General features: G+C 41.4%; 1 protein-coding gene across 1 annotated transcript; it reads left to right on the top strand.

The window, feature by feature from the left end:
- The first annotated feature begins 12,361 nt into the window (after nt 1–12,361).
- On the top strand, nt 12,362–18,944 carry LOC104954879 (fascin-2). Its single transcript, XM_010782079.1, has 5 exons — nt 12,362–12,383; nt 16,635–16,791; nt 17,196–17,317; nt 17,674–17,841; nt 18,397–18,944. The coding sequence occupies exons 1-5, from the start codon at nt 12,362–12,364 to the stop codon at nt 18,600–18,602; spliced, it is 675 nt and encodes a 224-aa protein (XP_010780381.1). The 3' UTR covers nt 18,603–18,944.
- The last annotated feature ends 231 nt before the right edge of the window (nt 18,945–19,175 follow it).

The raw sequence follows: 19,175 nt of genomic DNA, 5'->3' as shown, positions 1-19,175 counted from the left end.
TCTCTCTCTAGTCGACGACGACTACTCAGCTGTGCGTCAAGACGTACTAGTGTACGTCGCCACTCGCCTGTTTTGTGTGTGGAGTCCAATTTTATAGTGTGCATCGATAAAATTAATGGAGAGTTTGATGGCATTGATCAATATCTATACAAGTCAAATGACAGCCCAGTGAGTAATGACCTAGGCGCTCGACGTACTATGACCGTATTATCTAACATTGGTTAGCCCGTTGGTCGTACACCTCCGAAGTAACGGGCCTCGATTTATGATCTTACGGGTCCGGTAGCCGTCGGATTTACAGCTCGGGGGAATTACGTTATTAATCTCTACTTATAAAACATTGAATCATGGTCGTATAATATAGTACAGGAATATTGACCTTATAACAATAAAATAACAAAATAATAATTAATTGAAACAGACATGTCATCATACCATCCTATAGCCGGGGTTAGTTGTTTTTACGCACTGACTGCTCTTCGACAAAATGTGCGGGCTATTGCGCCCCAGGTCGATAATTATGTGACATTGAACTCACCGCACCGTTTGCCCTCATTTCCGCGAGGCCGGCGTACGTAGGCGTCGTGGTACTATGGGTATCGATGCACATGCAGTTACAGGCCACTCTATCATTGGAGCACATCCTTTCGTCCGGATACACAAAACTTTTCCTATAACACACTGAATCCCACCAGGCCTCACAAAGTCGCAATACTGTTAAAACTTCTTTGTGGACGCGGTCACCTACGAGTTGCCCCCCTCGGAGCGACGCGATTAATATCTACCGATCAGGCGATCTTACCACTGTATCGACGTGTATCTACGATTATTCCAGCTACTAGGTTCGACTAGAACAATAGCGAGGAGTCGATCTAACCGGGAGGTCGAGAGCGGTGGACAGATCTGAGGGGAACGACAACTGATGCATCCGGTATTCCTTATCAAACCTACATCCCTAATCCTACCTTAAACTTTCGTTTACATTATAAGCTTATAAGCTGGGGGTTTTTATGCCAATTGGCCATTGGCTTTACATGTATTAGGATATTTTTCTTTTTAACCCTAATTTTTTTTTTAAGATTTTTCTTACAGTTTTTTTTGTTAAGTTATGAAACCTTTATTTATTATGTCAAGTTTATTCATAGCTTTTGGTTCAGCTTAAAGTTTTCATACTTGACCCTAGGTGTCAAACTGTCGATGATCCGGATGTCGAGTACACGTCTCCTCTAGTGTTAGTCGGTCGACATCTCTTCTGGGAGAGTCGACTTGACTCCAGCCGCCCGATACTCGTTACCGCATAATATTATCATAGACTTAGACTTCACTCGCGTTTATGTCCATATCGATCAGATCCAGCTAGTTCTAGCTAATGATATGAATACCTGCTTATTAAAAGACACCTAAACAATAAGTGTCGCTATGCAACCGGGTGAGGCCACAAAGTATAGCGCAGCATTATGCATTTGTTTACATGCCCACCGGAACCCCGAGGCATTACCAACAGATCAACGCACGATCAACCCATACAGGACATCTCTTTCTCCACATGTTAGACATTAGAATTGACTATTCTTGTCTGTCACATACTCTTCTTGTCTGTCACATAAGTGGCGCAACTGAAGCGGTATTGTGCTAAAGGGAAATTATTGTGACCGAAGAGATTTAGATTTTGCCGGCCAACGGGTACTCTGACGTTATGGCTAGAAAGGATCCGTCTTGTGTAAAACTCTCGCGAGAGTTTGGCTGAATGTCACGTGGCTGAATGTTTACGTTTGGCAGGCAGCCTTTCAGTTACGATCGTTAACATCAGTTGGCCACAGCAAATGATGGTGAGAAGCTAAACTATCTATTAATTATGTCAATGACAGGGAGTGTGATTATTTAAATAGGGTGTTAGCAGTCTTGTTGGTGTTCAAAGAAGAATGACAACACTGTAGATCACCAACACTATGGTTTATTTTTTATTCACAGGCAAGTCAACGTTGTCGCAGTAAAAGTCCCAAGATAGCTCCTGGTGCAATACAATGTTCCCTTGCAGTGTTTTACTATTAAGTCTGATGTTTCTCTATTAATATTGCTGCTGCATTAATGTGTATGTTGCATCATGTTAATGCTGTAGATGTGTTTCCGAGCCGCTCCGATTACAACGAGAGTTACAACGAGAATGTGACGTCATATTTACACTAGACGGATCCTTTCTAGCCATAACCCGGGAACTCTGACGTCGCCATTTTGTATGCTTCGCGGATGCGCTCGGCTCCTCTCGACTGCTGCTCGGGTCTGCTCGGTCAGCTTCCGGATGAGGAGGCATTCGTTCGACCAACTTACAGTAGATAACATTACAAACATTTTTAACAGGGGCCATAATAGTGTAAATAATGTTTGTTTTGGCAGTTACAACTGAATGTAATGTTTTCTACTTTTTTACCAGATGGAAACTGTCTTGACCAACAACTTAAATATTTCTTATAGCTATGCAGGGCATGCAAGCGAGCAAACAAGAACAAACAAATAAGTGAAATGAAGAATAAAATTGAAATTGTACAATATAATATTGTGGTGGTTCATCTTATAATTCAGTCTAGAGAATGCACCAGACAGCATAGATCTAAGACCTGCAAAAATCTAAATGCTCTAGGGGGAGGCCCCCCAAACCCTTCGTGGCATTTCGTCCGGACGCATTTTTCAGGGCAATCTCTATTGGGCTCAGGGCCATCTGTAAATTAGCTTAGATGGCCCACAGGGCCATCTCCCAAAATCCTTAATGTCATGCACTGTAGGTGTAACAATATTAAACCGTTAACGCTGATATAGCATATATGTGTCTCCTCACACACAACATACTGCACATTGCCCGAATTTACCAGGGAAATATCTATCACAAACCGCATTGTGAATGTCTTAGCCGCTGCCATACCAGTGAAATGTGAGTAAGAGCCGAAACAGTCATAAACAATGTCCTCATAGTTTGTCACGCAACAGGTCAATTAACTGTCTTGTTAAGGTTGGCCATTGTGGGAAAACTACAGTCTTACCAGATATTTAACAAGAACAATTATGATGCATTATTGTGGTTTAGACGCCAACTTCCAACTTCCTGTGTTTTCGTTATTTTAACCCTAACCTCTTATAATAAAGAAACACCCTATTGCTCCTTCCTGTTGAGCAAACACTGTGTACAAGCAAACTGAAACGCAATACACTTCCATGGAGAAAGACCTAGAACTCAGAAAATGAGATAATCAAAACAAATAATACAACGTTAAGCTTTTGATTGAAAGATAACAGGAACTCTTTACTTTTAATACAAGTACATGTTGTTCAGGATTAGTTTACTATAATAGCTATAATCAATATTATTTGTTATTGTCTTCCAGTTCTTTGAATGTTGACAACGATGCCTTCCTACACTGAACTGATGGACATTTCTTTTTTACTTAAATCTGAATTTTTCTAGTGTGCACGCAGACTTCATCATGCACTAGGCGGAAATGGTGCACTAAAATTGTCACGGCTGGAGGGCAAGATACACAGGACCCAAATGCAGAATATCCAAATCCAAATACTTTTATTGCGGAACGAGCAACAAAGTAAAATCAGGCATGGCAAAACGAAAAAATCCCTCTGCACAAAAACCTTCTAACAACATCAATAATCCCACAAAGACCAACAGAAAAACCAGAGCCTAAATGCAAACAAACTAATCAACTGAACAAGACACAGGTGAGAGGGGAGGAGACAACACCGGGCACCAGGTGCACACAATCAGCAGAAACAGACAAGATGGGAAGGGAAACAGAGACAAACCAAAGACAGAACCAGACATGACAAAAACACAACACAGACCGATCGTAACAAAAATTGCCTATTATGGAGTTGAGCATTGATAACTTATTTTTGTAGGCCAACCCAGAAGTTACCATTGCACTGGATCCATTAATAATAGCCAAAGGGATTTTTCCATTGAATTGTGGCTTATTGCAGACAAACGTTTATGATACTTACACATTGTATTCATCAGGGTAATCTCTACAAATGAACACCACTTTTATCATTCTCATTTCCGAAGCTTAAATGCAATCACCAAAACTAAAAAGCTAACATCACCACCGCTAAGCTAAAGGCGGCTAATGTTTGGCTATGACATTTAGCCACTTGATAGCGACCGCCATTTTTATGGCATATAGAAGCTTGGGACGATTACCAGTGGTGTTTACTGACATATTTTTACGTCATATGATAACAATATAATACTAGCTAAAGCTTGTGTTTTCCACAGCCCTTATTTCAGGTTTTTTACTAAAAACCCATAGACTTTTATACGAGGAAACCAAAAGTGTTGAGATGCTAACTCATTTCCAGGTTTTAAGAATCATTCCTGCACCGCTGTATTCCTCAGCGGTCTAAAGCCATACAGAGAGTCCATGAGCTGACTCTCATGACACCTGTAAGAGAAAAACGAAGGCAGCTCATTAGATCATCTTATATCTTCATTGCTCAGGGCTCCAGGTTTTTTGCTCCTTACACCGACTGCATCTTTGTGCGGTGGCCTTGGTAATAGACTGCTTGTGAATGGCCGGCCTGAATGCCAGCTTTGTGTTCCTCACACTGTACAGCTTGGGTTGACCCGGTGTCGGAGGAGGTTTGAGAGGTTGATTGAAATCTGTGGTACATTTTGTATTTCTCCAAATGTTAACAGCTTTCCCTGAAGTACGATTTTGTCTAATCTCTGTGGCTGAGCTTTGACTCGAAATGCCTTTCATCCGGTAAATTAAAGCAGGAAAGATTTTTTTTTTTTCAATCTTTTGTGTGTGTTGGACTCACATTTAAGCCACATACTAAGGACTCTTTTATTGCCAAGATGTCAACCTTTCTGGAAATGTTCCTGGTTTTCCATTGATTCATTATTTTGTTACTATATTTCAAAGCAGTCCTGAAAATCGACATGTCCTCACGTGTCTTGTTACAGTATATACCTCAATGTGCATTTGATAATAAGGCCAATTTTGAGCCAAATGAATGCATATAACCTACTTGAAATATGTGCAAATAGCACAACTGCACCAAGAGGCTATTTGCATGGCAGTGCTGTTTGGGTTGCGTTTTACCCTTTGCAAGTGCTATGATAATTGTTGTGTGTGTGTTGTGAGTGCAGTTAGCCGACCACTGCTAAGCTAAAGGTGGACTCGCGTCAGCATGATGATGTTTTGAAGTCTCTTTTAGTCACTTGCTTTCGGACATTCACGAGCGAGATAATCATTGACGTATCTTATGTCGGAGAACAAAACATGAACATCTCTTAGGCTTGTGTTAACCACAGACTTCCTTTCAGGCTTCTAACCATAAAAAAAGTTGAGCCAATTACACTTTTAATCTTATATTTGTATGGCATGATGATGCAGACGTGGAAGGCAAGCTACTGATGATGATGACGGGCTCCAGCACCCAACATTATTTCAATGAATTATTGCATTACTGTCACATACGAGCCCACTGGCCAGAAAACAAATGTCCCTCTGCAAACAATGAAAACCAAGAATAAACCAATTCATTAATTTACTCTCGAGGCGACGGCAAAGTCCCGCACATGAAAACCGAACCGAACACCAACCATTATTCAGATCAGAAGCAACGCATCTGGTTTGAGTTTATATCTGTATGTGCATCTAATTTGTGCCGTAGATGATCCGAGTACTGTGTAAACACATCTTAATACACTGGGGGGGGGGAAGAGAGAGGAGTGGCGTGTTCTCTCTCTTTACTCGCTTTCCCTCTTTTTTTTACCCTCTCTTGGACACTTTCGGTGTGTTGATGGATACAGCACACTCAGCAATATTTCAAGGTATGATAGAGGTGCAAGAAAAAAACCCTTTCATTGCAAAACAAACAGGCCTTCGAGGTGCTTAGGCTTGTGTTGACAAATGGGGTGGGAGCATTAAGTACAGTCAGAAATGGCAAAGTGAATCCCCCGAAGAATAGAAAGAAAAAAATCTGACTACTTGGTTAGACCATAACCATAACCATAAGGCTGGGTAAATCTCTCTCACACACTCACACACACAAATACACAAACACACACACAGTCCTTTGATGAGCCTCAGGCTTAGAGGGAATAATGGTTAGCAACCTGAAAAATGCCCTCATCATAAAAGACCTTCGACAGTAATAAATGAAATAGTTGAGCCAAACACATTAATCCATGCCGCTGCTTCTGTGCATGTGTGTGTGTTTGTGTGTGTGTGTGTGTATCGCCTGTTTTTTTCTGCATAATGCCGCTGGTATCTGATTTTTTTGTGCGTGTCTGTGCACAAGCATGTGTGTGTGTGTGTGTGTGTGTGTGTGTGTGTGTGTGTGTGTGTGTGTGTGTGTGTGTGTGTGTGTGTAAGAGAGAGGAGGAGACAGCTGAAAAAACTCTCGGAGAGCGCCTAAGCGTAAGAAAGTGAGAGGTAGTAACACGCTGTCAAAGCAAATGCTCTTGCCGTCACTCTCTTTAGGCCACGTTCAGGCTAAGCTTTTGTAGAAAACACGGGTTACGCGTGAAAACAATTTGCGTCTAACCTAGCGCTCTCAGCTAGTGCCGAATTCAATTAAATTATAGGATTATTCAGAAGTCGTCTGGGAACATTAAAACAAAAAACAGATTAATGACATTGTTTTAAAAAAAATGAGAATATGCCAATCTGTGTGTTAAATATGAAGCTATGGCTAGCCGCTTGTTTGCTTAGCTTAGCATAACAACTGGATACAAGGCTCATCTGGGGTTGTTGATAATTAACACCCTAATTTAACTATAATGAATCAATGTGATCTCATAGGACGGCGTAGAAATGGCAGGGTTTCCCACACATATATTAACGTCCGCCAAAGTATATTTCGCGACCCATTTAGGTTTAATCTTTGTTTATCCGTCCGCGAGCACGACGCCATCTGCGATCGATTAACTACCCCTCCTGTACCTGTGCGCTCTGCTATCGCGTGAAGGGTCTGCCCCCCCCCCGTTGATGAGCGTGCTCCACTAGCAGGTCCCCTTACTTTAGAGAAGATAAACCTAAACCTTCCCCATAGCACACATCCTGACCTTTGAAGAAAAAAAGACTTGCTAGTTTTAAGGTGTCAGCACACAGAAAAAATGTAATAAAGCCCAATTAATGTTGACATCATCTCTCCACCTCCATCCACAACTCCTCTCGCCAGATTCCGCATGTTTGGCCTCCCGTTCGTCATCCCGATCACTCTCTAAACTGTATACGTTTCCTCTCTCTCTTTGTGTCTAAACTGTGTATTTTTAGTCACCATTTGGCCTCACCTTGTTCCTCCCTTCACTCGCTTTGCCTTCGCTCTTTCTCCCTCTCTCTCCAAACTGTGTATATTTGGGTCTGTCTACGGGGAGTCAGGGGTCATTATTAATCTTGCTAGCTCTCCTACCTTCAGGCACAACAGCAGGGCAGCATGTGTGTGTGTGTGTGTGTGTGTGTGTGTGTGTGTGTGTGTGTGTGTGTGTGTGTGTGTGTGTGTGTGTGTGTGTGTGTATAAGTATAAGTGAGCGGGAAAGGAGCGGTTGCGAATGAGTCAGTTACGCTTTTCGAGTAAAGGTGTAGGAGAACATGTTTTTGTGAGTGCACCGTCTGTATGCCGTTTAACTTTGTGAGCATCTGTGTGTGTGTGTGTGTGTGTGTGCGTGCGTGCGTGCGTGTGTGCGTGTGTGCGTGTGTGTGTGCGTGTGTGTGCGTGTGTGTGCGTGTGTGTGTGTGTGTGTGTGTGTGTGTGTGTGTGTGTGTGTTTCCCAGGGTTTTTTGGTGTGTTTTGAAGGAGAGGGAAAGTGCATTTGCCATGATGGATCATGAGAGACCCACATTCTTAATGCACACTCGCACAAGACAGACACCCATGAGAAATGAAGGGGGGAGGAAGAGAGGGGGGGGGAAGAAAAGAGAGAGGTGGTGATGAGGAAACAGAGAGAGCAGGGAGAGTCCCTGTTCCTCCTGAACTCATTAACCGTTGTCCTCTCCGACCTCCCTCCTGCACTCCCACAAAGCCAAGTAGCGGCGTGCATCAATAACGCCGGTGACAGCACGAGGGGGAACGGGTCAGACAAGCAAACCGCCATCTCCCTGGCAACCAGCACTACGGCCAGTATCGCCAGGACAACAATTGCAGAGCGCACACTTGGGGGTATCCCACTTCCCCGCTGGCCCGACTCCCCTCCTGCAGCCGTCACACAGCGAGGGCCGCCGGTCCTGCTGCTGCTGGATCAGAGGAAAGCTAAATCCGCAGCAAGGCGCCGGCAGAGGATGAGGCGAAGGGAAAGCCGACTGATCTCGACTCTGAGGTGAAACCGAACGGACAGGAGATTCAATCTGAGCCCAGTTCAGCAGCATTATTCAACAATTCAAGAGGAGGAGGAGGACAGGAGTAAGGGATGTTCTGGAGGCAGAAATCCCCCCAAAAAGAGCCCCTGAAGCTGGTCTCTGAGGCCCATGGAGGATAGATGTGCCTGGGAAGAAGACACAGATTCAACACAGTGGTTCAGCAAAAAGAGAGAACGACCCAGGTTCAGGATGCAGTAAGAAGATTTAACAAGCCTGTGCAAAAACAAATAGGCCCTCTATTCGGTGTGATAACTCAATGTTTCTTGATCAAATCTTGGAGAAGTCATTCCCATCTCTGCAGCTGTTACATGGCTTTTTGGCTGCTCTCGTGTTTTTTCTGAACTTCCATGTCTGCAGTAAAGTAAAAAAACAAGTCTGATAAACATCCACAGTATCACAGAGCAGACAGGGCTAGCAAGGAGCTGTAACATTATATATTTTTGGCAAAACAGTGAAATATTATTCCGGCAATTTATGGAGAAAAGGGCAAAGACGTACAGAGGGCTAACAGCAGAGTATAGCTATTTTTTTGGTTTAATTTTAACGCTGAATGAAGATGAAGAATCCACAAATGGAGTCCAGTTTTACTTGACTTCTTTGAAACATATCGGAAGTGTGCATGCATTTTCAACGCTGACAGTGTTTTCTAAAGACACCTTATCAATTCAACAAAGCTATAAGAACATTTTCCCCTTAATCAAGAGAACATGCTGCACATTTCTGGCACTGAGGATCACTATATTTCCTAATTCAACAAGTGTAAAGTGTCTTTATGAGTGTCATATATCGCCTGGATGCCTTAATATTTATACACTGGAGTATGAACTGATTGTACCTAACTGGACATATTAACTTCCATACACCCGGTTGAGTTTAAACCTAAAGTAAATGTATGATATTATGCCAATTGATAAATCCATTATATATTTTTTACAGAATCAGGCAAGGAAACGTTGCAACTGAAGTAAATGTTGTTTTCCTACCGCTTACATGCAGCTGGTTTTCATTGTTCATTCTGTCACACCTCCTTCTTCTTCTTCTTCTTCTTCTTCTTCTTCTTCTTCTTCTTCTTCTTCTTCTTCTTCTTCTTCTTCTTCTTCTTCTCGGGTAGATTTCAACACTACAACATTGTTTGATACAGTGGTTCATCTCAGCTGCAAAACAATTTTAAAAAAGCAAGCACTTTATATTAACAGCAATTAAACATTTACAGTGTTTTAGTATAACAAATGCACAGATAGATAGATAGATAAGATAGATAGATAGATAGATAGATAGATAGATATAGATAGATAGATAGATAGATAGATAGGGGCCATAGGCTATACTCTCACACACCAAATTTGATTAAGCTCCCTTGCCTGTTAATCTTTAGTAATATAATTAATTCATTAAAGGTTAATGGTCCTGTCATAGCAAAACTGCACATATGAACATGGACATGAAGTATGTGTGCGTGTGTGTCTGTGTGCGTGCGTGTGTGTGTGTGTTGCATTAGAGAGAATGAAGAAACAGAGACAAGCAGAGCAAATGTCTTGCAGAAATTGGCGCTAAAAGGAAATACCGGGGAACTCCTCACCGCTGAGTTGAACATTATATCTAGTAATGTTGTGTTTATTCGTATTATTCGCTAAGAATAAAATCGCTACGATATGTCAGTTGTGAGTTTGAGCGCCTCCTGATAGATGTGAAGCGACGACGGCGGCAACTCAGACGGAAAAACAAGGCGAAGAAGGGCGGTGGAGATTATTGCGGCAGCTCAGCCAATCACACAGCGAGACTCTCTAGGGGCGGGACTTCACCGTAGAATGTCAGCCAATAAAAACTCAGATGTTGGTTCCAGCCCCCACGTGGGTTCTGAGTTCCAAACAACAACCACCGGGCTCTGGGCCAATCACAGGCGCTCAAGGTGTTAATCTTGACGCGGATTGGCTCGCTCCTTTTCACAGAGTCCCCCTCACTCATCACGTTTAGCCCGTTGTTATTAACTCTTTCGTACCACACAGGAAGGAGCTGCTTTGCCCATAAAACACAAACCCGCACTGTAATAGCCAAACGTGAATTAATGAATGATTCACAGGCGGTTTGTTTTTAGAAACGCGATACATCAGTTAATCCGGACTGTTTCAAAGCCTCATTTCAGACACATTTAAAGAAAATGCGAGGGTAATACAGTGAACTGTAGCGGTGCAAGGAGCACATGGGGAGCAGCGCTACAGCCTCTTCAAGCGTTGCCCTGATCATAATCAAATCAGCATGCAAGAAAACCAATGGGATTAAAAGCACATGAGAAATGCATGCTTAGCAGTGAGGTATAACCCACATTCACACATTCAGGCTCTAAAAGTGTGGCTCAAACCTGCTCCTGTTGTGCAGCCTGCATTGCATGTTCGTGAAGCACTCTGAAATGATTGAAACATGCAGAAATAAACCCCCCTTCTCCTCTTCTTCCTCTCTTGTTTGAATTGCCCTGATGTTTTACAGTTGATAACGCTACACGTGTTGATGACGCCTTTCAGTTTCTACAAAGTCCCACCGAAAAAAACCAGGAGACATTAAAAGCAGCCATTTTAAATAGCACTAAAGTCATTCCCTCCTACGCTATGCAGTCACACAGGCACCAACACTGACACACCAAGCATCAATCTTCTCTCCCTTTTTTTAACCTCCAAAAAATATATAGGCAAGGTTCTCATAAAGGAGCCGAAGAAGAAGGCTGACACCGCCTCTCAGTGGAGACTTCGGGGATTACAAGTGTGAGCATGCCAGGACAAGGAGCTGTTTCATGTATAAAAAGTAGAAATCAGCTGTTAAAACCTGTGTTTTGGATTGTTGTTCTTAAATTGATTATAAAGTTTCTAAATTACATTATTACAATGTTTATGAAATGGCACAAAATGTCAAAGTGCATTTCATTTCTCAATTCTCACGCTGATGCCACCTGTCTGAATTGTAGGAATATTTTGCTGCTTTTCTTGGACATTATACGTTAAAATAATTTATCCAGGATGTTTTTAGTTCAATATTCTCCTTCAGATGTCCTCCAATATAACTAGAAGAGATGTAGGAAGAAATGTTAACAAATGGAAGTGTGCTGATGAGGGAAGGAGGAGAAATTGGTTGGAAAAAGTGGATACAGAACATGTTTGATATTTTTTTAAAACACTTTTTTACACCTTTAATGTGGGAAACAGGAATGTGTGTGTATTGCATTGAATCATGTCCTTCTTCTTTTGCTTGGTGATTTTTTAAAAGCTTTTAGAGTAGCAGCATCCTCAGACTTATTTTCACTTGAGCTCAACCCCTTGCATGTAGAAAAATGTAACAATAAGAAAGTGAAAACATGTCTTTTTAAATTATTTGTTTCTTACAAAAATGGCATAATGTGAGTATTGTTGTGGTCGGATACGACTGGGTTAACAAGTTAGATCCATGGTCTTCTGTGTTTTCAATAAACATATTTATGTGCAACTTTTTGTACCTTTTTCCACCATATATTTCCACCTGAAATATAACCAAACAGTTTAAAAATACTCATATTTCCTGTTAGTCTAATTCTCCAATTATTTCAGACATGGGTTTTGCACAAATGGTGACCTTAAAGCATAACCTGTTTCCATAGATATTCAAGACCGACTAACAGGTTGCCATGTAATGCATACTCCCAGTGTTAAGTACAAAATTGTGCTTTAAACGAGTGGACTGTTTGTGAAACAGATGCATAATGTGTCTGGGACGAGAGGAAGTAAAGTCAAACAAGGCAGCAGCAGAAAACAGCTTGTTTCGGCTTGCTGTTTGCAACAACAAAGACAACCATCCGACTCAAAGATGAATCTATAGGTGACCTCTGAAACTGAACTGAAGACAAGAGAGAGGAAAAAGGGTGGGAGAATGACTTAAAGTGGAAAAAGGAGGGTAGAGGAAAGTGAGGAAGACCGTGGAAAGGGCTGCGTATATTCATGTGTGTTGGGAGGGGGGCACTGTGGGGTACGATGCAGCCCCCCGCAGTCCCAAGTAATGGCAGAATAGAAGTTAATAGGGTAGAAAAAGGCCGGAGGCTGTTAACTCAGAACGGTCATTTTGAATTCCCCGTTCTCTCCCTCAGTCACTCCCTTTTCCCTCTCATCCCTTCTTCCCTTCACCTTCCATAACGTGGATTCCCATCCCTGCCTGCCTGTGTCATTTGCCCATTCTCCCCTCCTGTCTCCCTTACACCCTTAACCCGTCTCCCACCGGTCACCTGTTTCCCCTTTTTTTCTCTCTTTCCTCCCCCTCCTCGCTCTTCATCTTCTCCACCTCTCTTCCTCACCCTTCCTCCCCCTTCGGTGTCTCCTTGGAGGAGGTGTAATGATAGCTATTTGAGTGTCATCAGACGACCGCTGTAATGGCTTCTAAAGCACCATTCCACGGTTGCCACGGTGAACCTTGCACAGACGCCATCCCAGAATAAGAGGTTGAAGGGGGTGGGGGTAAAAAAAACATCTGGTTGGGTATCGACAGGCGTCAACAGCAGACAGTGACGCGGCCCCCGGGGGCCACAGGGAGCTAATGATGCGTGGGATAGGACTCATACAGTAGTGATAATAGTGATAGTAATATAACAATAACAGTATGCTTTATGTGTGTCTGTCGGCTCCTGATGGATCTTTTCTCCCTTTCTGCAGTGTGTTTTATATGTGCGTGTGGTTTAATGTAAGAAAAAGAGAACTTAATTTGGTGTAAATACTTATCTTTATTCTTTTTAATGCTAGTTTCTAAAAAAACATATAAATGCGTCAAAATCTCCTTTAAATACCGTCGGGATCAGACATGGATCCAGACTTTTTGCTCTTTTTGTCGCTTTTTAATAATTAAATAGCTCTAGTTTTCTGTGATACAGTATTCCTTTATAAGTGTCTTTAGGCATGCATGTGAAGATCTGATTTCCAGTTTATGTGTGTGTTATTTTAAATGTTGTTCCACACACATTTTGCACACAGGCAGCTCCGCTTACAAAAAGGATATCAGATGTCTTGTCCAAGTCAAAAAGCAGTTTGTAGTGGAGAGATTTAACCGAGTCATTAAGAGTGTTTACGAACGGTACGTACTGCAGAGTTTTCAAACGTCTTAATTGACCACATAAAGTGTCTTGTTGTACAATCATATTGTACATTGCCAATGCCATTAAACGTCCCTTTAATGTCAGTTTAAATAATGTGTGTCAAGTCAATTCAATTAAACATGTTGTCAAATGTTTAAGATGGAAGGATTCATATCAGACTACACCGGACGATTAGGCAAGCAAGTCAATTGTATTTAAATTATTCAGATTTATTTAGGCATTAAAGTACTTTTTGTCAGTCATTAAACAGTAAAAAGTAACCGTGGCTTTGGATTCATGTCTGATTTTGGTGTTGCTTCTAGGATATTTTGATGCATTTATAGGGTTTTTATAAATATTGTGTGAGGGTAAAAGTGATTCATGATACTAAGATAATTGGATATATGATTTTGAATTCTGCTTTCTTACTCATAGCCAATGATCTGTTCCTGTCTTCTTATCGTATTTAATATGTTGACTTTAGTCACATACTGTGGGAGTAAACTAGCAACAAAATAAGCAAAGTTTAAGAACAAATGGGAAAAAAAAGGTTCGCTGTCTGTTTAGTGTTCACAAACTCAATAACAGCGAGTGTCCTTCAGCGTGTGTGTGTGTGTGTGTGTGTGTGTGTGTTGTGTATATGTTTGTGTGTGTGTGTGTGTGTGTGTGTGTGTGTGTGTGTGTGTGTGTGTGTGTGTGTGTGTGTGTGTGTGTGTGTGTGTGTGTGTGTGTGTGATTTACCGTAGCGGGCCCTTTTAGGCTTCAAAGGGGGAGGTGCTCCTCCATCCCACCTGCATGGTCCTCCCCCGCAGAAACGGACATTTATTTCCGTGAAGACGCTGGGATAATAACAGTGGAGTTTCCGGAGGAAATGGCTCTGGGTTATTTTTTTGCTTTTGTCTAACTGCTCCCCAGCAGGCAGGCGTTCTGGAGGCTGGATGCCCCGTGTTTTGACTTCTTTGTGTGTGTCCCAGTGGTGCAGTTTGCCCTGCTGTTAAAGATACCGTGCTTCTGTGTGTGTGTGGGTGGGTGAGTGTGTGAGTATCCACCGGCAGTGTTGGACAAGTTACTAGAAAAGTTGTATCAAATATTTATAATGTCTTATTATAATAATATGTCTTGCTGAAAAAATCACTCAAACGCAAAAAAACAAGCATTACTAATTACTACTACTTGATCAAAAATTCCTTTAAAAAAACTTGAAATCCTTTAAATCACATTATATGTCATGACTTGTAGAATAGATAACTATATATTTATACATTAACCATTAACAGATAGCTTAACATCAACATCAGTTTGTGTCTGTTAAATATTTACAAAATGGGAGGGTAAAATAACTTGCTCCACTTGTGCAAACCGAACGTACTACTTTTTTACCATTGATTTACGATTGTTTTAGTATAAACTGATATGGTTTATATATTTTTCCCAAGCAAAAGATGGTATAGGTTTGTATACACATGTCTAAAGGACTCTTTGAGGACGGAGTTCTGTTTTGGCAAACAGCCTTCGGGGTTCTCAAAGCTCACCGGTTTTGTATCTCTAAATATCTGCTTAGTATCTCTGTGACTCAAATCTTATAATATAACACAAAATAAACACCTTGATTGGACTTCCATAACATAGTGACATCACTATGTAACGCTTCTATTGGCTAGCGTTCAAACATATTGTACTTGATAGGCTAAGGGGTGGGACATCTCTAAACAGTTGACCAATCACAACAGAGTCGACCAGCTAACCAATCAGAGCAGACTGGGCTCTGGTTTCAGACAGAGGGTGAAAAGAGGTGCTGCAGCACAGGCAGTATGAGAAAAATAAAGAGGTTTTTAAACATTAAAGCAAGGAGACATGTCAGAGTAGAGACACTACATACAAATATGAACCTGAAAATGAGCTTAAATGGGCCCCTTTAATAATAAAGCTGTCTCCTGAACCTGGATACTGAATTGACAATCAAAGCTCAAAGGAAGTGATGTCACTGTGCTGTGTTCTTCTTGTGTTATTATCTGACGTGTTAGCAAAGAAAATGCTAAAATGATTGGTTTCTCAGTGGTTTAAGCGTTAGGCAATCAAAAGGTGTTGATAGCAAATTACTGTAAGAACATTTACTATGTGATAGCTTGTTGCTGGAATATTTCCTGCAAAGCCACATTTAGTGAATTAACTTTATTTACAGTTATATTTTCTGTGCATGAATGAACCCCAATCAGTGGAAATGTATTTACCCTCATGTTGGCTATACTTGAAAAGTCAGATCAGGGGTTCAGTTTAGTTTAAAGGCATCACTTAAAAATAACCTTACATCCCAGGATCAAATGTGATTAGCAACTCTTTCATGCTGGGCCAAACTCAACATAACAATGCAGCCTGATTAGCAAGCCGCTATGTCGCTGTTTTCCCAAAATGACTTTGTTGGTTTTCGGCTTGCCACTGAGATCTCACAAAGAAAGAAAAAGAGGAGATTTTTTAGAGGAATTTGTTAATTTCATGCACACAATAACCCCTATTCAGAACAAAAAGAAAGACTTTTGTGAACACACATACTAAGGCTGCCTTAAAGAGACAGTACCCCAAAATCAAAACCTATTGGGCAATTTTAAATTCACATTGTTTTGTTGTTAGTTGCCGAGTGTAGGAGATAAAGGCCATGTTTGCCTTCTCTTCAAAGTAACAAAACTATATTGCACTCAACTTGACAGCAATGTATTAAAACCATGACTCGTTTACTCAGGATAATCCATAGATGTAGTTGTGAGCAGTTTCATATCTATTTTTCTTTCGACCGAACTACACCGTGAACTGTATCACCACGCAGGGAAAGCATGCATCTATGAGTGAACAACCTTTTCTGTGGATTATCACATGTCACTTGTTGGACTTACTCAATAGTGTGGGCAATCCCCACAGGAGCAATTTGGGGTGAAGTGTCTTGCCCAGGGACACAACGACATGCTGACTGCAGTGGGGTTTGAACCTGTGCTCCCCTGATCCGAACACCAACGCACTAGTCCACTGCGCCACACGCCTCCCCTATCACAACAGTAAATCCACATATAGGAATACAACATGGCAAAACAATTGAGCAAACAATTGTGAGCAGCTATGATGGATTGCTCCAGACTTCTCAAGCTTTAATGATATTTAATTTTGACAGCACATTCTTCCTCTGCCCCTCTCAGGAGTAAGCCTTGCAGCCAATCAGGAGGACGAGACGGACATGGAGACGTTTCAGATGGAGATCGACAAAGAAACCAGGAAGTGCACGTTCTGCACCAGCCATGGGAACTACTGGGACCTGGTGGCCCACGGAGGCATCCAGAGCTCAGCCACTGAAGTGTGAGTGACTGCTTTGGTGTGTTGGTTCCATAGGTTGGTTCAGAACATAAACAAACCCATAACCCTAATTCAAAGTAAAAAATACAAATTTAAAATCAAGAAAACTAAAATATAGAGTAGAGGAAAAATACAATAAACATGAACAAATTATATAAAAATTAGTAAAAATAACATGAATATAGAATAATTTTAAAAAAGCAAATATTTTCTTTAAATAGAGTAAATAATCTGAATTAAATATGGAAGACCTGCGCCGTTTTAGGTGAGTTGTTTTGTGTGGAAATGTTGAAAACCGACCACTGATGTAGTTTTTTTCTTTAATCTTACTAGTTGCTTTACACTTTTTTTTACAAACCAAAAATATTTTCTGTTAAAGCATTACAAAAATGTCCTGTGATGTGCAGGTCAGCTACCAGCATGTTTTCAGTGGAGTGGCTCGGCCACAAGGTGGCACTAAAAGCTAACAATGGGAAATACATCTGCACCAAGAAGAACGGCCAGCTGCTGGCTGTCAGTGACTCCATAGGTGAGAGACGTTTTTAATAAACATTACAACTCTTCACCAATCCTCTCTCTGGCTGCTCTGATGTGAAAATGATGTTGTAATAAGAACATTTGTAAGTTGTCTTGTGAAAATTAAGACATTTTGAGAATAACTTTGTATTCTGTGCCATAAAAATTGATGTGATCTGTTGCTACGAGTTGGATTTTTAACTGCTGCACCGGAAAAATAAGTAACTTTTTATGGCACTTTCTTAACTAAGGGGGATGTTTTGGAATCAGTAATCTCCAGACTTTGTGGAATACGTACAGAATTAAACAACGGAAAAGTAAGTTTGCAATATTTAGTTTACCCATTACTTTCCCCTCATCTTCTGACAGGCGAGGACGAGCAACTGACGTTGAAACTGATCAACAGGCCGATGCTGATCCTGAGAGGAGAGAACGGCTTCATCTGTCACCACAAGAACTCCAACCTGCTGGACGGTAGCCGGTCCGTCTACGACATCTTCAGCCTGCAGTTCAGCAACGGGGCGTACCACATCAGAGGTCAGGGGGCACACACTCAACATGAGGATTAAAGGAATACTTCACCTGCAAAATTACCATTGCAATAACCCACCCTGTGTTAACTGGAACTTTTGATCGTTAGACTGTATATTAAGAGCTTTAATCTGTTTTTTAAGCATTTTTACATATGTAATGTTATGGTAATGCAATGTGCATATTTTTTACACATTTCATGTTATTCTAAAACGGAGCAACTGATATAAAATCCAACTTTCCCCCTTAGGTAAATAAGGTGTTTCTCAAAGATTCAAAGGCTTTATTTTGAAATGCATAATAGCTACTATAGCCTAGTTTTGGCAATGAAAGTCTTACATCCAAGGCTCCTACAAAAAATAGAAGTAGTAAAGGAAGAAGTACAGTAGACGTGAAGGGAAAAATAGAAATAAAATAGTGTAAGACAATGGTGCAAGTCACCCAATGTGCAAGTAAATGGAGAAACAAGTTAACTATGCACATGTCAAATTGAATAAGATAAAGACAGACTGATTCTGTTGCTCCACTCTCATTCACTGGTTCTTGTGTTCAAACCTGCAGGAGTGGACGGTCGGTTCTGGTACGTGAACAGCTCCGGGCTGGTGTGTTCAGACGGCGAAGTTCCTGAGGATTTCACTGTGGAGCTGCTGGAGCACGGCCGCCTCGCCATCCGGGGGAAGAACAGAAAATACCTGCGAGGAGACCAGGGAGGAACGCTGAAGGGAGACGGACTCAGCCTGAGCAGCTCGGCCCTGTGGGAGTATTAAAACATTAAAACATTACATCATCAGTATGACGTCAAGAGTCTAAAGGTCTGTGACACTTTAAGGTGGAAGACATTTACGTACCAGAGACGAGGTACAACTTGTACTGAATTAATCGCACATTTTCCAGCTTCCTGTTACAAAGAAGTCAAAGCCTCACATCACAGGAGAGTGTGAGAACAAGAACCAAGAGAAGTCCTGATGACGTGAACAATGCTTCGGATCAAACAGCAGCATGAGTGTGAATGAACTTTAGAGTTTTTGTGTTGTTCCTTAAGATTTTTTCCAAAGAGCATGCGATGCAAGATCTATTTTTTGTCCAATCTAACATCTCCATCTTTAGAAATAAAATCCTCCTTTCAATAAAGACAAGTAGACTTCTCAATGTCCTTCAACCCCTGAAGATGTCAAACCAAAACCTTCTTTTCTCCTTGTCTTTATGTTCCCAAACTGTCTCCCTCTCCTTACAGGTGTGATATTATTGACAGCACAGTGGTAAAACTATGGTGGCCGAAAGCACTGCAAGAACATTAAAACACAACGGAAACCAGGACAATAAAAAGTGATGCACAGTTT

Source organism: Notothenia coriiceps, unplaced genomic scaffold (assembly GCF_000735185.1).
Source record: "Notothenia coriiceps isolate Sejong01 unplaced genomic scaffold, NC01 NC01_scaffold00024115, whole genome shotgun sequence".
NCBI lineage: Eukaryota > Metazoa > Chordata > Actinopteri > Perciformes > Nototheniidae > Notothenia > Notothenia coriiceps.
This window is presented reverse-complemented; position numbering and strand designations above follow the sequence as displayed.